The sequence below is a fragment of the Procambarus clarkii genome, chromosome 14 (genome assembly GCF_040958095.1).
Source record: "Procambarus clarkii isolate CNS0578487 chromosome 14, FALCON_Pclarkii_2.0, whole genome shotgun sequence".
Taxonomy (NCBI): Eukaryota; Metazoa; Arthropoda; class Malacostraca; order Decapoda; family Cambaridae; genus Procambarus; species Procambarus clarkii.
In genome coordinates this window covers 38290411-38316860 of record NC_091163.1, presented here as the reverse complement: position 1 = coordinate 38316860, position 26450 = coordinate 38290411, and the positions used below count along the sequence as shown (strand labels likewise).

The window sequence follows — 26450 nt, the reverse complement described above, 5'->3', positions numbered from 1 at the left end:
TGGGCGTTGTTGGGTTGACGCCAACACCACCACACACGCCTCCAGGCCGGGGCTCCCCCCTGTCTGGGTACTTTTTGCTGTCGTCTCTCTCAGCCTGTCACCAGAACCAGTACTTATTGCGTTCTTGTCAATTAATTTGTCTGTATCTACCCTCCTTAATTAACATAGCCCTTAAAAGGTGACAGGCATGGTCCACAGTCTACTGCTTGTAGGCCAGGCATGGTCCCACAGTCTACTGCATGTAGGGCAGGCATGGTCCCACAGTCTACTGCATCTAGGACAGGCATGGTCCCACAGTCTACTGCTTGTAGGGCAGGCATGGTCCCACAGTCTACTGCATGTAGGGCAGGCATGGTCCCACAGTCTACTGCATGTAGGGCAGGCATGGTCCACAGTCTACTGCATGTAGGGCAGGCATGGTCCCACAGTCTACTGCATGTAGGGCAGGCATGGTCCACAGTCTACTGCATGTAGGGCAGGCATGGTCCCACAGTCTACTGCATGTAGGGCAGGCATGGTCCCACAGTCTACTGCATGTAGGGCAGGCATGGTCCCACAGTCTACTGCATGTAGGGCAGGCATGGTCCCACAGTCTACTGCATGTAGGGCAGGCATGGTCTCACAGTCTACTGCTTGTAGGACAGGCATGGTCCCACAGTCTACTGCATGTAGAGCAGACATGGTCTCTCAGTCTACTGCTTGTAGGGCAGGCATGGTCCCACAGTCTACTGCTTGTAGGGCAGGCATGGTCCCCAGTCTACTGCATGTGGAGCAGACATGGCCCTCAGTCTACTTCATATGGCAAGATTGCATCTATCTCACCCTCCAAATTGACTGATGGAATCCAGTTGAAACAGAAGCAGAGTTTCATGGCAGCCTCATGAACGATAAAGTCACGAGCAGCAGCCAGGAAGACCGGCTCAACCTGCGGGTAACCCGGTTCCCACCCGCTCCCCGCCAGCATATCTCGCCAAGGATATCCCAACGGAATCATCATGACAAACATCCCAGGGTATCCTAGCAAGGATATCCCAACCTAGTCATCATGACAAACACTGCAGGGTATGCTAGCAAGGATATCATAACCTAGTATTCATGACAAACATCCCAGGGTATCCTAGCAAGGATATCATAACGTAGTCATCATGACAAACACTGCAGGGTATCCTAGCAAGGATATCCCAACCTAGTCATCATGACAAACACTGCAGGGTATCCTAGCAAGGATATCATAACCTAGTCATCATGACAAACATCCCAGGGTATCCTAGCAAGGATATCATAACCTAGTCATCATGACAAACACTGCAGGGTATCCTAGCAAGGATATCATAACCTAGTCATCATGACAAACACTGCAGGGTATGCTAGCAAGGATAGCATAACCTAGTATTCATGACAAACACTGCAGGGTATCCTAGCAAGGATATCATAACGTAGTCATCATGACAAACACTGCAGGGTATCCTAGCAAGGATATCATAACGTAGTCATCATGACAAACACTGCAGGGTATCCTAGCAAGGATATCATAACCTAGTCATCATGACAAACACTGCAGGGTATGCTAGCAAGGATATCCCAACCTAGTCATCATGACAAACACTGCAGGGTATCCTAGCAAGGATATCATAACGTAGTCATCATGACAAACACTGCAGGGTATCCTAGCAAGGATATCATAACCTAGTTATCATGACAAACACTGCAGGGTATCCTAGCAAGGATATCATAACCTAGTCATCATGACAAACACTGCAGGGTATCCTAGCAAGGATATCATAACCTAGTCATCATGACAAACACTGCAGGGTATCCTAGCAAGGATATCCCAACCTAGTCATCATGACAAACACTGCAGGGTATCCTAGCAAGGATATCCCAACCTAGTCATCATGACAAACACTGCAGGGTATCCTAGCAAGGATATCATAACGTAGTCATCATGACAAACACTGCAGGGTATCCTAGCAAGGATATCATAACCTAGTTATCATAACAGACTCTGCCGTCTGCCACTCTCCTCTTCATAACCCTGCATAGAATGTGTTCAAGATATCTTCATAATACAACTTAATAAGGTGAGCTACCTCATCCCTTTGTGTGTATTTTACCTCAATAAACTTATTTCAATTTCAATTTCAATTCACTTAATATTGTACCCATAGAGTGTGTTGTGTGGTGGTGTTCAACACACCAACAAAACTGGAACTATGTACATATGTATTAATGAGAGCTGTGTAGCCTAATGTCTCACACAACCATATTTGAATTATTTTGATCAAATGTTGAAAACTATGTAAAAATATGATGTAGGCCTATTTACGATTAACGGTGGCCTATGTACAAATAACTTAGGCCTACCTTAATTTAAATGCGTAAGATTATATTAATTATTATATAATATACAATGATTATATCTAATGCCATATGTAAGAACAATAATAATAATTCATAGTGTCGGGGGGACAGACAGCCAATGTGTATATACATGTTAGGCTTATATTGAGGTATAAGCCTAACATGTATATGTTAGGCTTATACCCCCCCCCCCACCAGGGTCGAATTACTGACCCCCCCCCCCCACCAGGGTCGAATTACTGACCCCCCCCCCTAGGATGAAACCCCCCCACAATACGCTGAATTTATTTATTTATAAAAGAGTTGTTACATGTTTACAAGGCCAGCAGCACCCATGGCGTTCCGGGCAGGTCCTTGTAGCCTTGTAGCCTGGTGGATAGCGCGCAGGACTCGTAATTCTGTGGCGCGGGTTCGATTCCCGCACGAGGCAGAAACAAATGGGCAAAGTTTCTTTCACCCTGAATGCCCCTGTTACCTAGCAGTAAATAGGTACCTGGGAGTTAGTCAGCTGTCACGGGCTGCTTCCTGGGGGTGGAGGCCTGGTCGAGGACCGGGCCGCGGGGACACTAAACCCCGAAATTATCTCAAGATAACCTCCTTAATCGTAATTTCCCCTGGTATACGACCCGCCAAATCGTTTAACAACCAGGTACCCATTTTACTGCTGGGTAAACAGGGGCTACCGTTAAGGATTGACGCCCAGTCAATCCTCCCCGGCCAGGATACGAACCCAGGCCAAATACCTGGCGACACGCATGGCGAACGTGTTTACCACTGCGCCATGGGGACTGCACGGGGACTTGTGTTGGTCGGTCACACACGAACTGGGGTCCACACTTTTCAAATGTTAGCTCCGATAATCTACCCAACCACTTGTGCTGGTCGGTATAGCGACGCTCTCGCTTCATGCAGGTCGGCGTTCAATCCCCGACCGTTCAAGTGGTTGGGCACCATTCCTCCCCCTCCCCCCGTTCCATCCCAAATCCCTTATCCTGACTCCTTCCAAGTGTTATATAGTCGTAATGGCTTGGCGCTTTCCCCTGATGCCATGATAGTCATCTTCCTCCTGCTTCCCTTATTGAAGACGAGGAGTCACAATAACGTGCCTGAAATATGTTGACCAGACCACACACTAGAAAGTAAAGGGACGACGACGTTTCGGTCCGTCCTGGACCATTCTCAAGTCAATTGTGCACCAATCGACTTGAAAATGGTCCAGGACGGACCGAAACGTCGTCGTCCCTTCACTTTCTAGTGTGTGGTTTAGTCAACACCTTATTGAATCCCGTCCCTTAGACTTTAGCACCCTCCTATAACTCCACTATAACAGCCCGTTCACACACAAGGCTGTTGGTTTGTTCTCATATATTAATTCATATTCTTAGACATAAAAATTGTATGTATAGTTTGGCGTAGGTTAGGTTAGGTGTTTAGGTTCTGTTGGTGATCATCTCTATTTGAAGCAACCCGTCCTCGACTCAAGTCCATTACATCCAGCGGTCGACCCCACAGACGCATTCATAAACTTTTACATGCTGTTCATTCAAAACGGGAATTTTCTCAAATATAAATTAATATTATAAAATATTAACATATTGTGCATATATAGGCATAGGTTCTGTTAGGTGTTTAGGTTCTGTTGGCGATTATTTGTAGTACGTGGGTGAAGCATTTATAGCGTTGTGGTTCGAACAAAATTCGTCAGTGAAGCACTTGTTCCTGAAGTGTTCGAACGTCATCAGTTGTGAGTCGTGTGTAAATCTTTTTACATGCATAAAAAGGGGTTTGGCGGCGGCATGGAATCACTTTTGGGTCTTTGGAGGATGGGCAGATTTGAAGTACGTGGGTGAAGCATTTATAGAATTGTGGTTCGAACAAAGGACGTGAGCGAAGCACTTGTTCTGGAAGTGTTCGGACGTCATCAGTTGTGTGTGTAAACCGCTTTTCATTCATAAACACCTGGGGGTTTGGTGGGAGGATTAAAGAGCTTGGATCTTTGTATGGGAGAACGGGTTGTATAACGATACTTTCTCTCTACCGTAACACCCAGCAGCCTGTCCTCATAAACAAAGACCCAAAAGTGATTCCATGCACCCGCCAACCCCCCTGTTTATGAATGAAACACGGTTTACACACGACTCACAACTGATGACATTCGAACACTTCCGGAACAAGTGCTTCACTGACGAATTTTGTTCAAACCACAACGCTGTAAATGCTTCACCCACGTACTACAAATACAAATGCACTTATTAGTATGATCAACTTGATACATGCAGCTCTTGATAAAAAGGAGTTCCCTGTTGGGTTATTTGTGGACCTGCGTAAAGCTTTTGACACTGTCAACCACCAAAACCTTCTTCTTAAATTACATCATTATGGAGTCAGAGGACACTCCCTGCAATACCTCAAATCTTATCTTACTGACAGGCTCCAGTATGTTTCTGTGAATAATACAATTTCTCCCACCCTACCCATCAACATTGGTGTTCCTCAGGGCAGCATACTTGGCCCTCTACTCTTTCTCATCTACATTAATGACCTTCCAAATGCCTCCCAACACCTCAAACCAATTCTATTTGCTGACGACACAACCTTCATTTACTCCAGTCCTGATCCCCTTGCTCTAAATGACACAGTGAATACTGAGCTAAATTAAGACCATCTTTGGTTAACTGCCAACAAACTCACCCTTAACATTGACAAAATTTTCTATATTCTGTTTGGCAATAAATCCTCAAATCAAATAAATCTCAGGATAGACAATACCCAAATATGTAACAAAGTAGATGGCAAATTCCTTGACGTTCTCATTGACCACAAGCTGAATTTCCTGGGACACATTCTAAATATATAAAAGAAAGTTTCAAAAACTGTTGGCATTCTCTCTAAGATCAGATATTATGTGCCCCGCCCTGCCCTGGTGACTCTCTATTACTCCCTTATCTATCCATATCTCAACTATGGTATTTGTGCTTGGGGTTCTACTACCCAAAATCATTTACGTCCTCTAATTACTCAACACAAAGCTGCTATTAGGACAATATCTAACTCTGGCCCCAGACATCACTCGGTACCCCTACTCAAATCTCTGAATATGTTAGATATTAAGTCACTGCACATCCTCTCATGTGTATTATACATAATTAATTCGAAGATGAAAGTCAATGTTGATATCAAATCAGCTATCAGGATAGATAAAAACAGTTCCCGTAGCAGTAGGAGAATGCTCATCAAACTTGCAAATCCCTCTATTAAGTTTGACCTCATACAATCAGCTGCTAAGCATAAAACCAACCTCTATATAAATGAGTGCCTTACAAAGCAGCGTGGATCCCTCCTCTTCAGGCTGCGTACAATTCGCAAACAAAACCCTGGTCTTATCAAGCAGTGCTACACTAGGAATGGAACGATTATTGCAAAGAAGGAAAGTGCAGGAAAAAGATATGAAATAAAGTGTGACCAACAACTACTGGCCTTCTTTAGTGATTGTGGTATATCTGAAAACCTGAACCCGTCCAATGCCAGTACTTAAAATAACTCTTTGAGTGTCTATCTTGAGGTTATCTTGAGATGATTTCGGGGCTTTAGTGTCCCCGCGGCCCGGTCCTCGACCAGGCCTCCACCCCCAGGAAGCAGCCCGTGACAGCTGACTAACTCCCAGGTACCTATTTACTGCTAGGTAACAGGGGCATTCAGGGTGAAAGAAACTTTGCCCATTTGTTTCTGCCTCGTGCGGGAATCGAACCCGCGCCACAGAATTACGAGTCCTGCGCGCTATCCACCAGGCTACGAGGCCCCTTGGCTCTTGCCTAACTTAATCTAACTTTGTCCAAGGTGCTGTCTCTGCCTTACCATTTACCTAATGTTCTCTCATTCATATAATTTCCCCAAGTAATCCGTCAAGTCTCCATGCACTTATGCAAGCATTTACCTCAGTATCATTGTAAAATTTTACTCGTAAATCTAATCTTACCCTATTCTTTTTAAATTTTAAAATTTAATTGTACTGATTAATGTCATTTATAGAAATTAATTTGACCTCATTTTGTTCTCTTAATTAAGTTCATACTAATAAGTTAAAAATTAAGCTAAATAAAATTATCTTTAAGATTATTTTACTTTACAATTATCATTTGTCAATTTTTATATATATTCATCTTGACAGTCTCTACTGATATTTTGTTCTCTGCACCAAACTTGTGTATCCTCCATGGATGTCTAGTGATCTTTATTCTACTTCTATTTGTTTTAATTCTTTTGTATACTTGCTTTATTGTTGTGTTTTGCTATAATAATTCTCTAATTATTGCAGACTTAGTATTTATGTAAGTATTTACCTCAGTGTCTTAGTAAAATCTTGCTCATAAATATAATCTTACCCCGTTATTTTTTTTTTATTTTTAAATTTGTAATTTGATTTATACATCATTTATTGTAATTGTAATTATTGTAATTATTGAGCTCATTTTGTTTTCTTAAGTTCATACTAATTATAGGTTCACAACTAAGCTATATTAAATAATTTATTTTTAAGATTATTTTTACTTTACGATTATTATTTGTCTCTTTATTTTTTGCTATATATTATTCTTGTCTGTCTACTGACTTTTTCTTCTGTCTTAACCTAACTACAATATCCTTCCTGGCTGTCTACGGGGATCTTTACTCTACTTCTAATTGTTTCTATTTTTTGTGTACCTACGTTTATTGTTGTGTTTTGCTATAATTACTTTCTATTTACAGCAGTTTTAGTACTTAACTGTTCCTGTAATTGCTTATCTTATTGTATCGTGACATTATTGTATCTACATGCTTACTGATATTGATCCTGATCGTAATCTTCTGTCGCATACCCACACCAATCAGCACATTGATCATCATTATTGCATCATTATTGCAGTATTGCAGGCACAGCAAATCTTGCAAAAAACAAACTCCTAAATAGCACCTGCTTATCAGTTTACAACCAAAATGTTAGGTCACTTGGTAAACATTTTGATGATATAAATGCACTACTCACAGCACTAGCTACTAGGTTATCATTCATCATTTTAACAGAAACTTGGCTAAGTAAAGACTATACCCAACTCTACAATTTAGCTGGTTATAAAGCCATTCATAACTACAGGCCTAATAAAAAAGGAGTTGGCACAGCAATATATTACAAAGATACCTTCATCTGCAATAGTGTCATTAGTGAGAGAGACGACTATTGTGAATATACCCTTGCCAAGCTCTCCAGTAAATCCCTTAAATCCTCCCTGAGTATCGGTGCCATCTATAGATTTCCTAATACCAACATAGCTTCATTCTCAGATAACGTAAGGAATCTTATCATAAATAACAATCTCAACAAAAATCACATCATTCTGGGAGGTGATATCAATATTGACCTGGGTCTTCAAAACAACCCTCAAGTTGACTATTTCCGTAACAGCATGCACTCCTGTATGCTAATCCCCACAATCACCAAGCCCACCCGAGTCACTCAAACATCTGCCACTACCCTGGATCACTTATGGACTAATATAACAGCTTCCCTTACATCTGGGGTAATCTATGATAGAACAACTGACCACTATCCTACCTTCCTCATAGCAAACATGGACACAACACCACCAGAAAGCAAGAAACTCTCACTCAGGCTACACAGTGAATCAGCTTTAGGCAATCTTTCTAATGCACTTCACAATATTAACTGGGAATCTGAATTTAATAATACACAGGATATAAACTCATTAACTAACCTCTTTCTCTCCAAAACTCTAAGCCTCTACAACACTCACTGTCCCCTCCTTACCAAACAAGTAACTGATAAAAGAAAAAATAACCCGTGGCTCACAAGTGGCATAATTAAATCAATCAACAAAAAACATGAATATGAAAAGAAATTTCGGATTGGCCTAGTTACAAAGGAAGTAGTTAAGAGGTACTCATCAGTGCTTACCAGTATCATAAGAAAAGCTAAACTTTCATATTATGAGACTAGATTCAATGAAGCAAAAGGCAACATGAAAAGCTCATGGAAAACCATCTCTAATATCCTAGGAACTAAACAACACTCCCACAACCAGATAACACTCTCTAAGGATGGCCTTACACCGTCAACTGATTTAGAAATGGCAAATGAATTTAATAACTTTTCATCGGTTGGTGCTAATCTTGCCAGTAAAATCCCACAGACTCAGACACATATCAACACATATCTCTCAGGCAGCTATCCAAACTCTCTTCTCCTCTCACCAGTCAGTGAGACAGATCTTGTGTCTATCATACACTCACTAAAAACCAAAGCTGGGAACATCAGTGAAATCCCTTCTATTGTATACAAGAGCGCTTCCTATGCCCTTGCGCCACCTATAGCTCTGCTGTTCAACAAATCCCTTGAGTGTCATACCTTCCCTGATATCCTTAAAAAAAGCAAGAGTAACACCAGTTCATAAAGGAGGTAATCCGGCAGACATAAACAATTATAGACCAATATCAAACCTACCCATACATACATACACTAAATAATATTGTTAATAATGAACTAAAAGAAGCCCACTTATGGATGTCAACCAACAAACTAACACTTAACATAGAAAAGACCTACTACATCTTATTTGGAAGTAAATCTACAAATGCAATTCAGCTTCAGATAGACAATGTAAACATTAGCAATAAAAATGATGGAAAGTTTCTCGGCCTATTCCTAGACAAGAGACTCAACTTCAGCACCCACATACAACACATAACTAAGAAGGTCTCTAAAACAGTTGGAATACTCTCCAAAATCAGATATTATGTACCTAACTCTGCTCTCATCTCTCTATATTATGCACTAATCTATCCCTATCTTAATTATGGTATCTGTGCCTGGGGTTCAACCACTGCAAACCACCTCAAGTCCATCATCACCCAGCAAAAATCTGCTATCAGAATAATAACAAATTCTGCTTTCAGACAACACTCAGCCTCCTTGTTTAACTCCCTAAACTTGCTAAACATAATCTCACTCCACAAATTCTCTTGTCAACTACATTTACAAAACCCTGTTCTTAAATGCAAATCCTGCCCTGAAACTCTCCCTGGACAGATGCAATAGGACCCATTATCACCACACCAGAAATAAATATCTCTTTGATATCCCCAGAGTCAAACTTAATCTGTGTAAACACTCCATGCAAATAAAGGGACCCAGTCTATGGAACTCACTCCCTAATTAATTGAAAAGCTGTCCAACTTTTGCCTCATTCAAAAACAAAACTAAAAAGTACCTAATTTCATCTTCATAGTTTTTTACCTTTTGCTTTAAAATTGCACTGTATCTATTGCTACCCAATCTCCCAATCTTTATGTACCCAATCTGAACATCTTTACCATTGTGATTATTGCTGTCTTCTTATATGTGCTGCCAATCTGCTGTATGGTGTCTCTTAATCTTGTTTAAATTACCAATCAAGCTGTCAATGTAATCAATCAGAACTTTAATATACCAATGTGCTTTAATATACTTACTAATCTCTCTCATCTCATTTTTTCTTTCAATGTATTTGTTATCATTTTATTAATTCTGCTAGAATTTACCTACTTAAAATTATCTGTTAGATTAAGGACCTGCCCGAAACGCTGCACGTACTAGTGGCTTTACAAGATTGTAAATACTGTACTATGCTATGTATTCTCTCTAACCCAATGTACCTTCTTGTATATAAATAAATAAATTTTAAAAGCAAAACCAAAAAGTACCTAACTTCATCTTCTTAGTTTCCTACACTGAGCTTTAAATTTGCTCTGTACCTAGTGTTACCCAATCTCCTAATTTTTATGTAATTTCAAACAACCTTATCATTGTGTTCATTGCTGTCTTCTTTTATGTGCTAGCCATATGCTGTATTGTGACTACCAATTTTTTTGTCAACTACCATTCAAGCTGTCATTGCAATCAATCTTAGCTACCTATGTGCTTTAATATACTGTACCTACAATTTTCTCTCATCTTTTTTTCATTTCATGTAATCTGTTATCATTTTTTGTCTATAATTTTGCAAGTATTTACCTCCTTAAAATTTTCTTAGATTAAGGACCTGCCCGAAACGCTGCGCGTGCTAGTGGCTTTACAAGACTGTAATTACCATATTTGTATCCTCACATTCCTTATGTACATTCTTGTATATGCATAAATAAATAAATAAAAATAAATAAATATATAAAATGCTGAACTGTAATGTCAATCCTGACCTCAAAAGCTTCCTAGAAGGTTGTAACAGAACCCATGAGCACCACACCAGAAATAAATACAGTTTTGATATTCCAAGAGTACGACTTAATCAAACTAGAAATGCTCTACAAATCAAGGGACCCAGAATGTGGAATGACCTTCCCAACCATGTTAAAGACTGTACCTCTCTCAACCAGTTTAAGATAAAAACGAAGCTATACCTAATAAATTCCCTGTAACCTACCTTACCTCTATATTGTCAACCCATGTCTGTTATTGTTTTTTTAAACAACGCTGTTTGTTGACCTAATTGTATTTGTGCTGCTTTTTCAGCCACGTTCCCCCCCTTTTTTTTTTATTTGTTCTCAACACATTTTATACTTTAAACTCAATTAGTATTAAGTTTTAGTCATTAATATTTTTCCTGCCCGAAATGCTTTGCGTAATAGTGGCTTTAGGCATTGTATGTACTAGCTCTATCTATAAAGCCAACAAACTTTGTAAAATCTCTATGTATGTACCTTACCTAAATAAAATTATTATTATTATTATTATTATTATTATTATATGCACAATATGCTAATATATTATAATATTAATTTATATTTGAGAAAATTTCCGTTTTGAATGAACAGCATGTAAAAGTTTATGAATGCGTCTGTGGGGTCGACCGCTGGAAGGAATGGACTTGCATGGGGGTGTCCCACGGGTGGGTTAGGGTGGGCAGCCATCAGAGAGTGCGGATGGCAGGGCACTGTAGGAGGAACCCGGCTGCCTCCTTGTTGTATAAGATTAAGCTACTGGGAACTAAAAGTTCCAAGTAGCACGGGCTATGGTGAGCCCGTAGTGGACTTACCTGGCACAGGAGCGGGGCAAGTAGCACGGGCTATGGTGAGCCCGTAGTGGACTTACCTGGCACAGGAGCGGGGCAAGTAGCACGGGATATGGTGAGCCCGTAGTGGACTTACCTGGCACAGGAGCGGGGCAAGTAGCACGGGATATGGTGAGCCCGTAGTGGACTTACCTGGCACAGGAGCGGGGCAAGTAGCACGGGATATGGTGAGCCCGTAGTGGACTTACCTGGCACAGGAGCGGGGCTGTAACTCGTTAGCCTGCTGCCCTCCCCCCCCACCCCCCTCTACCACACGAGGATAGATCAGAGGGGGGAGGGGGAGGGGCACACAGGGACCCATGAAGCCTCCAAGGGAGGGACGGAGGGACGGAGGCAGGGGTATATATAAGGGAGATGCTGCTCTTGTCCAGCACGCCAGCTCTCAGCCAGCCGGCACCAGCCTGCTCCCTTCTTACCAACATTCTCCAAGTCTTACATTGTTCAACATGGTAAGTCCTGGGTAGCCACCTAGTTGTATTCACCTAGAAAGAGCAGAGCTCAACCCCCACAAGCACAACTAGGTGAATACCTTGTTGTGCTTGCGGGGGTTGAGCTCTGCTCTTTCAGTCCGCCTCTCAACTGTCAATCAACTGATTTTTTTTCCCACACACCCCCAGGAACCAGCCCGTAACAGCTGTCTGACTCCCAGGTATCTATTTACTATTAGGTAATAAGGTCATCAGAGTGAAAGAAACTCTGCCCATTTGTTTCCGCCTCCAACGGGCATCGAACCCAGAACCCCAGGACTACGAATCCGAAGCGCTGTCCACTCAGCTGTCAGGCCCCACCTAAATACTGAGCGTACCGACAGTTCTGAGATGCATGTACTCGGTACATGGATGAGGAACCTTTGACAAGCCATCGGCTTCCTGTCCCTGATGAGTCCACTAACAACGGTGACCCTTGGGGCTTCATGTCCCCGTCCAGGCCACTAGGGCACTCTAAAATATACCCGAGATGTCCCTTAGGTACCTGGATTTGTTATATTTATATAATTTATATAAGTGTGTTTGTTATAAATATATCCTTGGGTATATTTTTAAAAAATATATTCACAGATGATTAAAGAAATCATTCATCTCTAATATAAAGCCTTAATCTTTGTTCAAATCTAATAATGCAAGTTTTTAATGTATTCCCTTAAATTATTAAACAAATGTTTACATGAATATTGGCGGCTCCTTGCGTCATAAACCGGTCCCGCGGTGTTGAATGTCTCGTAACTCCTGCCTCGACACGTGTACAAGTCTTACACAACAACCCACATATATACTACAGTCATATATAATCATGTATTGTGTCGGGGAACAGGAAGCATGATCCCCCCTCCCCCTCCCCCCACAACAAATTGACTAACACCTGGGTACATACTTACTAGCTAGTTTTTTCACGGATATTCCTGCGCGGGTCCTTAAGCCTCTGGTTGGCCCCACTAAATGTTGCTTTTCTGTTTTACTCAAGCGGAGTATGAGTATTTATGAATCGTATGGTCGCTTCTGTAAGATTTTGCCCCATGTGTTTGACAACTTCTGCTCTGTTGAATCTATGTTGAAATCTTAATGGGTTTGTAACTGTGCTCTGTGTTAGATAATGTTCCAGTGGTCTGTCGGGCATTTCTCCACAATGCTGACATTTCCTCTCATCTTCCGGAACCTGTAAGCCTATTTCCCATTCACTTGGGTATCCAAGCCTGATGCGATGTAAGTGTACTTCTGTTGCTCTACTGCTCCCTTTCATCAAACTAAGTGATTCGTAGTTGGTTGATGTCTTGTACCAACCCACAGATCCTGATGTTGCAACTGCTGTGTTGTGGTCACTGTACATCTTTTGCATCGTTCCGTTTCTAATTACTTATTTAATCTATGATAGACTCTGTGGTATATAAATGTCTACATTTCTTCTTCTTAGTTGCAAGTTTTGCAGCTTCGTCTACAATGTCATTTCCTAATATTCCCACATGACTTGGCACCCAGTTGATAAGTATCCGACGGCCTTGTTGTTAGAGTGTTTGCATTAATGATATGACATTTGTGATCAGATGGATGTTATCACATACGTGTTCTTGTTGCAAGGTTTCAATGACAAGTTGTCGAATCTGTATGTATGATAACATTTGTCGGTGTTCAGCAAGAGCATGTTCTAAAGCCTTTTGAATGGCTAGCATAACTGTTTGTAAAGTTCAACACCCATTTGAGTCTCCAACTATTTACAGAGTTTCCTGCTTTAACTGCAGCTCCGGTTTCTTGTCCCATCTGGTCTACTGATCCATCTGTGAAGTATGTGAAGCTGTTGGATGCCAAGTTTGCTTCTATATGCATCTGTGCAATATTACATAGCAGACGAGGATTAGTCTGGTTCTTTTTTTCCTTCACGAACCATAATCTTAAAGTCTGCTGGCGAAGATTCCCAAGGGGCTTGCATAACAGTCTGCACGTATTTTGTCGACACCCTTCTCAGTGATTGTGTTTGTTATATCAAATGTATTTATGTTTATCGCACAATGGGTCCACCTGTTGCTATTGGAGGCTCTTCTGTCCAGAGTTAGTGCGCCAGTAATTATACCTTTAAGTGAACCGATTCTAGGTCTAGTCAATATCTTGGTCAGCATGCACGCAGCAATCCCTTTTACCCTTATTTCAATCGACCTTAACTTGGTTTCTGTTCTTAATTTCAATATTTTAGTTTATCTGGGAGCTCCTGCTATGACTCGCATTGCATCATTTTGCCCACTGACCAGGAGAGAGGAGTAAGGCAGGTGCTGCATAATCAACTAGGGAACGAACGGCGTGTATGTAAAACATTCTTAACACTTTGTGTCCCGCTCCTAGACGGGGCCCTGTGATTGCTCTCATTATATTTAGTCGTGATTTTGCCTTCTTTTTCGGATATTGAATTTCCTTGTTGAATGCCATTTTAGACCTTGCGGGTGAGTGGGACAACGTTCAGGATTCGTAGTCCTGAGGTTCCGGGTTTGATCCCCGGTTAAGGAGTAAACAAATGGGCAGAGTTTTTCACCCTGATGCTTCTGTTCACCTAGCAGTAAATAGGTACCTGGCAGCTGCTACGGGCTGCTTCCTGGGGGTGTGTAACAAAAAGGAGACCTGGTCGAGGACTGGGCTGCTAAGCCTCGAAATCATCTCACGATAACCTCAAAATAGGTGAATAGACGCATTAGGTGAAAAGAAATGTGTTCAAACATTTTTGTCCCGCCCAGGATTCGAACCCAGAATTCTCGATTGTGCGTCGAGGACTAACCCGACTACAGGGACCCCTAAAGTCCCTGTCCCATGATTTTAAAGTCCCTGTTAGTCTCTAAAGTTAAAGTCCCTAAAGTCCTTGTCCCATGATTTTACCGAATTACAGCCTTATACGAGGCTAAAGTTTTGAATGTTGTAAATCTTTACAAAGTGTCGCTTGTGTTTACAGATGTTCCTGGTGGTGGTGGTGGTGGTGGCGGTGGCTGGCGCCGGCGGGACGGGCGCCGCGCCTGTGCCAGAGTTCTCACATATACTCAACGGCACTTGTCTCAACCCTCGCACCCAGCCTTCACTCAACTATCAAAAGGTAACAATATATTAAAAACAAGCTATATCAACAATATTTAAATTTAAGTGATATGTATTGTGTCGGCAATATATATCTTGGAAGCAAACATCTTTTAGCGTTTTGTGAAAGTTGAATATGACAATGAATATCAGCGGTGGGGAACCTTTGACAAGCCGCCGGCTTCGTGTCCTCGTCGAGGTCACTAGGGTTAGTGGTTCTCGGGTAACTCAGGTATATTTGAATGTTTGGGCGCATAGGAGCCGTGTCGTATGGGTAATGGCCGTCCTGCAGTTCCACCTCATTACGTAAGGTATTTAAGGTGCGCAAGTCTAGATATGACGAGCACCGCTCATGTGCCAGGTAAGTCCACTACGGGCTCACCATAGCCCGTGCTACTTGGAACTTGCTCCGAGTAGCTGAATCTATAACAACAACAGTGGATATGACAAAGATCTGTACAGTCATCATTAGTACAGATCTAAAGTCAACAAATCAGTGTTTAAATGTACGAAATAAGACAAATAGGACACCGATTTATTTCTAGAAGTGTTGGCGTTACAACAGCTTAGTGTTGTTCTTCAACTATATCTTACTCTGGTTAGGCCCCATCTAGATTATGCAGCTCAGTTTGGTCATCATACTTTACAATGAACATAAATTTACTTATAAGGAAGTTAATCCCAGGAATTACAAACCTTCTTTACGAAGAGATTTAAAAAGCTCAACATTACTTAGAAAGGTGAAGAGTAATGGATGATACGACTGAAGTATAAGTGGATGAAGAAGTACAAGTGGATGAAGAAGTACAAGTGGATGAAGAAGTATAAGTGGATGAAAGCGTACAACATTTAAGAGGATACAAGCAAGATTTTAAATATATCAACACAAAACGATGGATATAAATTGGATAAGTTTAGATTTAGGAAACATCTGGGTAAATACTGGTTCGGTAAGAGGAGTGTTGATTTATCGAACCGTGGGAGCTATTGATTGTTTCAAGCGTAGGTTAGACACATGCACGAATGAGTTAGTAGAATGTCAATAGGAACTGCCATTTATGGGCCTTTGCGTGTTTCTATATTCTTATGATGGGTGGTATAATATTGGACATTCCCTCAGTTTTCAGGACGGTGGGTGGAGGCGGCGTCCAAGCCAAACCTGTTCCGTACGGCCCGTCAGTGTGCCACTGTCCATTTCACAGTCACAGACGGTAAGTATGTCTCGCCTGGCCCTGTCGGGGGCAGACACTCTTCATGGCTGGAACTTGGGGAGGAATATTTCCTGTTATTGATTTTTTCCATGGTCCTGTAGCGCAGTAGGCTACGTCCTTGGTTCATAATCTAGGATCCCGGGTTCAAATCCCGGGCAGGACAGACTATTGTGCCCTTTCCTTTCACTATATGTTATATGTAATATTAATACTATATTAGGCCTAAGATGTCTTGCAGAGCTTATATTCAATAGTTACATTTAAATTTTCTAGTGTATTATTTGGACTAATTATTGTCAATAACACACAACCTAAATATTTTGGGACCAACAGTCCATTTTTGTACGTTTGACCATATGCTATAAATGCTTAAGCAACTTTTGTGGCTTGTACCTTAGTACTCTGTTCACCTTGCATAAATAGGTACCCGGGAATTAGTCAACTGTTGTAGGATTGCATTGGGATTAGTAATTGGCCAAGGGGGACCTTGATAAGCCTAATTATACATGCTTCCTCTCCCGACTCAGCCACTTGGGCTGGTCGGTAGAGCGACGGTCTCGCTTCATGCAGGTCGGCGTTCAATCCCCGACCGTCCAAGTGGTTGGGCACCATTCCTTCCCCCCGTCCCATCCCAAATCCTTATCCTGACCCCTTCCCAGTGCTATATAGCCGCAACGGCTTGGCGCTTTACCCCTGATAATTCCGTCTGTGCCTGCCACTGCACTATTAAACAAGTAGGAGGATGAGAGTGAAGTAATGGTGGTGTTGCAGAGAGTGTGAGGCGAGTGACCGCGGGCGTGGACGGGCGGGAGAAGGCGTCTAGCGTCACCACCCTCCTACACCCACAACACGACCCAGCAACCTTCTCCATCTCATACTTCGTGAGTTACTACACCTCCACCTCCCTCCTCTACATCCTATCACTTCACACTTGTTCATGAGTATTTATCTGCCACATATGGCCCAATAAGCCTTCTGTAGTTCTCCTTTACTCTTACATATTTAATGAAATAGAAATGTTACATATACTACTTGCTAATGGTCCAGGACGGACCGAAAGGTCTTCGTTTTTCCATCTTCTGGCGCGAGGGGTTTGGGTCCTCTTACGATATCACTGTACACAGGGGCTGCCGGTCGGGTCAGTGAGTGTGTTGGACACAGACTACACCAGCACGGCCTGCGTGTACCAGTGTCAGCAGGCTACACCCACACACAAGGTGGAGGGGGTGTATGTGTACGCCAGGGACCTGAGAGACGCAGCCACCGCCCGCAGACGCTGCAAGAAGGTCTTCGCCTCGCAGGGACTGGACGTGGCCAGCATCGTCCCTTCTCCTCATCCCTACCACACCTGTGCTGCGGCCGCTCTCTAGTGGCCGCCAGGTGAACCACGGCCCCCTGGCCTACTGTATCCTACAGTGGGGCTGCTCTAGCATATACTGTATCCTACAGTGGGGCTGCTCTAGCCTATACTGTATCCTACAGTGGGGCTGCTCTAGCCTATACTGTATCCTACAGTGGGGCTGCTCTAGCCTATACTGTATCCTACAGTGGGGCGGCTCTAGCCTATACTGTATCACAGTGTAGGTCCCCCCCCCCCCTAGCCTACTGAATCCCAGTGTAGGGTCCCCCCTAGCCTACTGTATCCCAGTATAGGGCCCCCCCTAGCCTACTGAACCCCAGAGTGGGCCCTCTGGTATACCGTACCCCAGAGTGGGCTCTCTGGTATACCGTGCCCCAGAGTGGGCCCTCTGGTATACCGTGCCCCAAAGTGGGCCCTCTGGTATACCGTACCCCATAGTGGGCCCTCTGGTATACCGTACCCCATAGTGGGCCCTCTGGTATACCGTGCCCCAGAGTGGGCCCTCTGGTATACCGTACCCCAGAGTGGGCCCTCTGGTATACCGTGCCCCAGAGTGGGCCCTCTGGTATACCGTACCCCATAGTGGGCCCTCTGGTATACCGTGCCCCATAGTGGGCCCTCTAGTATACCATATACACCGTCAGGCGTATATGGGAAGCTCAGTACTGTACACAGCTCATGATAGCCACAGGACAGATGACTAATATAAGCCCGCCATTTCAAACTGGTCTTTAAGTGTTTGTGTTATGTGTGCTAGGTATATACATGTGCGAGTATACATACATAGTACATGTATATGATGGACTTACAAGTAAAACAGATGTAAAGAACCAGATAGACTTCTAACAAGGTACTGGGAAGCACCAAGTAGGCCACCTCAAAATGGAAGGCCCCGCGCCCCCTCAGTCAGGGAGCCTCAGCCGGATATTCAACATTTTATCTACTATATATAATTTAGATATTTATTTTTACATATTATATAAATAAAAATGCTACAATTTTATACAACTTTTGTTTTCATTCCTTATTTAAATATAATAGTATTCGAGGTCTCAATATTTGGGGTCCTGGTAGTACAGGCGGATTCCCTCTCGACTTGCAATCCGGAATATTGGGTTCAGATCCCGGGCCCCGCTCATGCTCTCTAACCCCCCCCCCCAGGCCCCGCTCATGCTCTCTACCCCCCCCCCAGGCCCCGCTCATGCTCTCTAACCCCCCCCCCAGGCCCCGCTCATGCTCTCTACACCCCCCCCCCCAGGCCCCGCTCATGCTATCTACACCCCCCCCAGGCCCCGCTCATGCTCTCTAACCCCCCCCCAGGCCCCGCTCATGCTCTCTAACCCCCCCCCAGGCCCCGCTCATGCTCTCTACATCCCCCCCAGGCCCCGCTCATGCTCTCTACATCCCCCCCAGGCCCCGCTCATGCTCTCTACACCCCCCAGGCCCCGCTCATGCTCTCTACACCCCCCCAGGCCCCGCTCATGCTCTCTGCCCCCCCAGGCCCCGCTCATGCTCTCTGCCCCCCCAGGCCCCGCTCATGCTCTCTGCCCCCCCAGGCCCCGCTCATGCTCTCTGCCCCCCCCCAGGCCCCGCTCATGCTCTCTGCCCCCCCCCCCCAGGCCCCGCTCATGCTCTCTGCCCCCCCCCAGGCCCCGCTCATGCTCTCTGCCCCCCCCAGGCCCCGCTCATGCTCTCTACACCCCCCCAGGCCCCGCTCATGCTCTCTAACCCCCCCCCCCAGGCCCCGCTCATGCTCTCTGCCCCCCCCCAGGCCCCGCTCATGCTCTCTGCCCACCCCCCAGGCCCCGCTCATGCTCTCTGCCCCCCCCCAGGCCCCGCTCATGCTCTCTACACCCACCCCCCAGGCCCCGCTCATGCTCTCTACACCCCCCCCCAGGCCCCGCTCATGCTCTCTACACCCCCCCCCCCAGGCCCCGCTCATGCTCTCTACACCCCCCCCCCCCAGGCCCCGCTCATGCTCTCTACATCCCCCCCCAAGGCCCCGCTCATGCTCTCTACCACCCCCCCCCCAGGCCCCGCTCATTTATTTATTTATGCATATACAAGAATGTACATAAGGAATGTGAGGATACATAATATGGTAATTACAGTCTTGTAAAGCCACTAGCACGCGCAGCGTTTCGGGCAGGTCCTTAATCTAAGAAAATTTTAAGGAGGTAAATACTTGCAAAATTTATAGACAAAAAAATGATAACAGATTACATGGAATGAAAAAAAGAAGATGAGAGAAAATTGTAGGTACAGTAAATTAAAGCACATAGGTAGCTATGATTGATTGCAGTGACAGCTTGAATGGTAGTTGACAAAAATTGGTGGTCACAATACAGCATATGGCTAGCACATAAAAGAAGACAGCAATGAACACAATGATAAGGTTGTTTGATACTACATAAAAATTAGGAGATTGGGTGACACTAGGTACAGAGCAAATTTAAAGCTCAGTGTAGGAAACTAAGAAGATGAAATTAGGTACTTTTTGGTTTTGCTTTTAAATAAGGCAAAAGTTTTACAGATTTTCAATTCACTAGGGAGTGAGTTCCATAGACTAGGTCCCTTAATTTGCATAGAGTGTTTACACAGATTAAGTTTGACCCTGGGGATATCAAAGAGATATTTATTTCTGGTGTAGTGATAATGGGTCATATTACATCTGTCCAGGGAGAGTTTCAGAGCATGGTTTGCATGCTCAAAAGCTCATGCTCTCTACACCCCCCCCCCAGGCCCCGCTCATGCTCTCTACACCCCCCCAGGCCCCGCTCACGCTCTCTACACCCCCCCAGGGCCCGCTCATGCTCTCTACACACCCCCCCAGGCCCCGCTCATGCTCTCTACACCCCCCCAGGCCCCGCTCACGCTCTCTACACCCCCCCAGGGCCCGCTCATGCTCTCTACACACCCCCCAGGCCCCGCTCACGCTCTCTACACCCCCCCTCAGGCCCCGCTCACGCTCTCTACACCCCCCCCAGGCCCCGCTCACGCTCTCTACACCCCCCCAGGCCCCGCTCACGCTCTCTACACCCCCCCAGGCCCCGCTCACGCTCTCTACACCCCCCCAGGCCCCGCTCACGCTCTCTACACCCCCCCAGGCCCCGCTCACGCTCTCTACACCCCCCCAGGTCCCGCTCACGCTCTCTACACCCCCCCCCCAGGCCCCGCTCACGCTCTCTACACCCCCCCCAGGCCCCGCTCACGCTCTCTACGCCCCCCCAGGTCCCGCTCACGCTCTCTACACCCCCCCAGGCCCCGCTCACGCTCTCTACACCCCCCCCCAGGCCCCGCTTACGCTCTCTACACCCCCCCCAGGCCCCGCTCACGCTCTCTACACCCCCCCCCAGGTCCCGCTCACGCTCTCTACACCTCCCCCAGGCCCCGCTCACGCTCTCTGCCCCCCCCAGGCCCCGCTCACGCTCTCTACACCCCCCCAGGCCCCGCTTACGCTCTCTACACCCCCCCAGGCCCCGCTTACGCTCTCTACACCCCCCCAGGCCCCGCTCACGCTCTCTACACCCCCCAGGCCCCGCTCATGCTCTCTACACCCCCCCCCAGGCCCCGCTTACGCTCTCTACACCCCCCCCCAGGCCCCGCTCATGCTCTCTACACCCCCCCCAGGCCCCGCTTACGCTCTCTACACCCCCCCAGGCCCCGCTTACGCTCTCCACACCCCCCCAGGCCCCGCTCATGCTCTCTACACCCCCCAGGCCCCGCTCATGCTCTCTACACCCCCCAGGCCCCGCTCATGCTCTCTACACCCCCCCCCCAGGCCCCGCTCATGCTCTCTAACCCCCCCCCAGGCCCCGCTCATGCTCTCTAACCCCCCCCCAGGCCCCGCTCATGCTCTCTACATCCCCCCCAGGCCCCGCTCATGCTCTCTACACCCCCCAGGCCCCGCTCATGCTCTCTACACCCCCCAGGCCCCGCTCATGCTCTCTGCCCCCCCAGGCCCCGCTCATGCTCTCTGCCCCCCCAGGCCCCGCTCATGCTCTCTGCCCCCCCAGGCCCCGCTCATGCTCTCTGCCCCCCCCAGGCCCCGCTCATGCTCTCTGCCCCCCCCCCAGGCCCCGCTCATGCTCTCTGCCCCCCCCCAGGCCCAGCTCATGCTCTCTGCCCCCCCCAGGCCCCGCTCATGCTCTCTACACCCCCCCAGGCCCCGCTCATGCTCTCTAACCCCCCCCCCCAGGCCCCGCTCATGCTCTCTGCCCCCCCCCCCAGGCCCCGCTCATGCTCTCTGCCCACCCCCCAGGCCCCGCTCATGCTCTCTGCCCCCCCCCCAGGCCCCGCTCATGCTCTCTACACCCACCCCCCAGGCCCCGCTCATGCTCTCTACACCCCCCCCCAGGCCCCGCTCATGCTCTCTACACCCCCCCCCCCCAGGCCCCGCTCATGCTCTCTACACCCCCCCCCCAGGCCCCGCTCATGCTCTCTACATCCCCCCCCAAGGCCCCGCTCATGCTCTCTACCACCCCCCCCCCCCAGGCCCCGCTCACGCTCTCTACACCCCCCCAGGCCCCGCTTACGCTCTCTACACCCCCCAGGCCCCGCTTACGCTCTCTACACCCCCCCAGGCCCCGCTCACGCTCTCTACACCCCCCAGGCCCCGCTCATGCTCTCTACACCCCCCCCCAGGCCCCGCTTACGCTCTCTACACCCCCCCCCAGGCCCCGCTCATGCTCTCTACACCCCCCCCCAGGCCCCGCTTACGCTCTCTACACCCCCCCAGGCCCCGCTTACGCTCTCCACACCCCCCCAGGCCCCGCTCATGCTCTCTACACCCCCCAGGCCCCGCTCATGCTCTCTACACCCCCCCAGGCCCCGCTCATGCTCTCTACACCCCCCCAGGCCCCGCTCATGCTCTCTACACCCCCCCAGGCCCCGCTCACGCTCTCTACACCCCCCCCCAGGCCCCGCTTATGCTCTCTACACTACCCCCAGGTCCCGCTTATGCTCTCTACACCCCCCCAGGCCCCGCTTATGCTCTCTACACCCCCCAGGCCCCGCTCATGCTCTCTACACCCCCCCAGGCCCCGCTCATGCTCTCTACACCCCCCCCAGGCCCCGCTCATGCTCTCTACACCCCCCCAGGCCCCGCTCATGCTCTCTACACCCCCCAGGCCCCGCTTATGCTCTCTACACCCCCCAGGCCCCGCTCATGATCTTTACACCACCCTCCCCAGGCCCCGCTCATGCTCTCTACACCCCCCCAGGCCCCGCTTATGCTCTCTACACCCCCCAGGTCCCGCTCATGCTCTCTACACCCCCCCAGGCCCCGCTTATGCTCTCTACACCCCCCCAGGCCCCGCTTATGCTCTCTACACCCCCCAGGCCCCGCTCATGCTCTCTACACCCCCCCAGGCCCCGCTCATGCTCTCTACACCCCCCCAGGCCCCGCTCATGCTCTCTACACCCCCCCAGGCCCCGCTCACGCTCTCTACACCCCCCCCCAGGCCCCGCTTATGCTCTCTACACTACCCCCAGGCCCCGCTCATGCTCTCTACACCCCCCCCCAGGCCCCGCTCACGCTCTCTACACCCCCCAGGCCCCGCTTATGCTCTCTACACCCCCCAGGCCCCGCTTATGCTCTCTACACCCCTCCAGGTCCCGCTTATGCTCTCTACACCCCCCCAGGCCCCGCTTACGCTCTCCACACCCCCCCCAGGCCCCGCTTATGCTCTCCACACCCCCCCAGGCCCCGCTTATGCTCTCTACACCCCCCAGGCCCCGCTTATGCTCTCTACACCCCCCAGGCCCCGCTCATGTTCTCTACACCCCCCCAGGCCCCGCTCATGCTCTCTACACCCCCCAGGCCCCGCTTATGCTCTCTACACCCCCCCAGGCCCCGCTTACGCTCTCCACACCCCCCCCCAGGCCCCGCTTATGCTCTCTACACCCCCCAGGCCCCGCTTATGCTCTCTACACCCCCCCAGGTCCCGCTTATGCTCTCTACACCCCCCAGGTCCCGCTTATGCTCTCTACACCCCCCAGGCCCCGCTCATGCTCTCTACACCCCCCCAGGCCCCGCTTATGCTCTCTACACCCCCCCAGGCCCCGCTTATGCTCTCTACACCCCCCAGGCCCCCGCTCATGCTCTCTACACCCCCCCAGGCTCCGCTCATGCTCTCTACACCCCCCAGGCCCCGCTTATGCTCTCTACACCCCCAGGCCCCGCTTATGCTCTCTACACCCCCCCAGGCCCCGCTCATGCTCTTTACACCACCCTCCCCAGGCCCCGCTCATGCTCTCTACACCCCCCCAGGCCCCGCTCATGCTCTCTACACCCCCACCCCCCCAGGCCCCGCTCATGCTCTCTACACCCCCCCCCCAGGCCCCGCTCATGCTCTCTACACCCCCCCAGGCCCCGCTCATGCTCACTACACCCCCAGGCCCCCGCTCATGCTCTCTACACCCCCCCCAGGCCCCGCTCATGCTCTCTACACCCCCCCAGGCCCCGCTCATGCTCACTACACCCCCAGGCCCCCGTTCATGCTCTCTACACCCCCCAGGCCCCGCTCATGCTCTCTACACCCCCCAGGCCCCGCTCATGCTCTCTACACCCCCCCCAGGCCCCGCTCATGCTCACTACACCCCCCCAGGCCCCGCTCATGCTCACTACACCCCCAGGCCCCGCTCATGCTCTCTACACCCCCCCCAGGCCCCGCTCATGCTCACTACACCCCCAGGCCCCGCTCATGCTCTCTACACCCCTCCCCCCCCCAGGCCCCGCTCAAGCTCACTACACCCCCAGGCCCCGCTCATGCTCTCTACACCCCCCAGGCCCCGCTCATGCTCTCTACACCCCCCAGGCCCCGCTCATGCTCTCTACACCCCCCAGGCCCCGCTCATGCTCTCTACACCCCCCAGGCCCCGCTCATGCTCTCTACACCCCCCAGGCCCCGCTCAAGCTCACTACACCCCCAGGCCCCGCTCATGCTCTCTACACCCCCCAGGCCCCGCTCATGCTCTCTACACCCCCCCAGGCCCCGCTCAAGCTCACTACACCCCCCCCAGGCCCCGCTCATGCTCTCTACACCCCCCAGGCCCCGCTCATGCTCTCTACACCCCCCCAGGCCCCGCTCATGCTCTCTACACTCCCCCATTCCCCGCTCATGCTCTCTACACCCCCCAGGCCCCGCTCATGCTCTCTACACCCCCCCAGGCCCCGCTCATGCTCTCTACACCCCCCCATTCCCCGCTCATGCTCTCTACACCCCCCCAGGCCCCGCTCATGCTCTCTACACACCCCAGGCCCCGCTCATGCTCTCTACACACCCCCAGGCCCCGCTCATGCTCTCTACACCCCCCCAGGCCCCGCTCATGCTCTCTTCACCCCCCCAGGCCCCGCTCATGCTCACTACACCCCCAGGCCCCGCTCATGCTCTCTACACCCCCCCAGGCCCCGCTCATGCTCTCTACACCCCCCCAGGCCCCGCTCATGCTCTCTACACCCCCCCAGGCCCCGCTCATGCTCTCTACACCCCCCCAGGCCCCGCTCATGCTCACTACACCCCCAGGCCCCGCTCATGCTCTCTACACCCCCCCAGGCCCCGCTCATGCTCTCTACACCCCCCCAGGCCCCGCTCATGCTCTCTACACCCCCCAGGCCCCGCTCATGCTCTCTACACCCCCCCCCCCCCCAGGCCCCGCTCATGCTCTCTACACCCCCCCAGGCCCCGCTCATGCTCACTACACCCCCAGGCCCCGCTCATGCTCTCTACACCCCCCCAGGCCCCGCTCATGCTCTCTATACCCCCCAGGCCCCGCTCATGCTCTCTACACCCCCCCCCCCAGGCCCCGCTCATGCTCTCTACACCCCCCCCCCAGGCCCTGCTCAAACTTCCCGCCTCCAGCACGACGTAATTAATTATAAATAATAATCATTGTCTTCTCAACTTATCACCAATTAACCACATGTCACACCATTTCTAACATCCGACTGCTGTAACCAAGACTGTATTCAGTAATCATAAACACCATTCTCTTTGAATGGTGTCCTATCTTTTTAAGTGTTCGAATTGTAATGTGTGTTAATTACCCCACGGAACTTTAAAAACACCGTAAACACACTGGTACAGCTTACCGCCTGGTGTGCACAGTAGGCCAGCTCCCAGCGAGGAGAAGGGCCGCCCTCTCACCTACTGCGGTCTCGCTGTTCTGGTCGTCGTGTCTGGAACTCATCTTCTTGGAAAGTGTCTCAGTAGCTGGAATGAGACCCGAGTTCAACGGCTCGAAGTCCTCGACTCAGGTGTTCACGTAATACAGCGTATATACTCGTAAGGTCAAATGCTCGTTAATCCAGCCACAAAACATCTGTAACTGTTCATGCAGCCTGTCCTCATAAACGAAGGTCAAAGTCCATTCCATGCACCCGCCAACCCCCAGCTATTTATGAATGAAAAACTGTTTACGCACGACTCGACTACTGACGTCCGAACACTTCCGGAACAAGTGCTTCACTGACGACTTGTGTTCGAACCACAACACTAAATGCTTCACCCACGTACTACAAATATAAATAATCGCCAATAGAACCTTACCAGCTAACCTAACTTTACATAGATGATATATATACTGTAATAATATTAACTTACATATGGGACCAGGCCAATTTTTAATACACTTAGGTTTAAAATTAACGAATGCGTCTGTGGTGGGGGAGGCTGCTAGCTGCCCCTCTAACGAGCCACTTTAATATTCTACAAGTTAGTAGCAGTTATGATGAACGGGTATGATGATTATGGGATATAAGAAGAAATTGCTCTTGGGCAGCAGTCAACTGAATGCGAGTTGTGCCATAAGAAATTACAAAGCAATCAAAAAATCTTGGGATAAATTGATGGAAGCGTTCAAGAATGAGCAATTA

General features: G+C 48.7%; 2 protein-coding genes across 2 annotated transcripts in view; one reads left to right on the top strand and one right to left on the bottom strand.

Moving 5' to 3' along the window:
* rtp (MORN repeat-containing protein retinophilin) overlaps positions 1-25983 on the bottom strand; it is a 77156-nt gene extending 51173 nt beyond the window's left edge. Inside the window, exon 1 of the mRNA XM_069324498.1 lies at positions 25668-25983. The gene's annotated coding sequence lies outside the window, so the exon portion shown is untranslated. The remainder of the gene's footprint in view (positions 1-25667) is intronic.
* LOC123770571 (apolipoprotein D) lies at positions 11829-18583 on the top strand. The gene is made up of 5 exons (XM_045762610.2): positions 11829-11908; positions 14886-15023; positions 16125-16215; positions 16987-17096; positions 17340-18583. The coding sequence occupies exons 1-5, from the start codon at positions 11906-11908 to the stop codon at positions 17583-17585; spliced, it is 588 nt and encodes a 195-aa protein (XP_045618566.1). The 5' UTR covers positions 11829-11905; the 3' UTR covers positions 17586-18583.
* Positions 25984-26450: the final 467 nt, after the last annotated feature.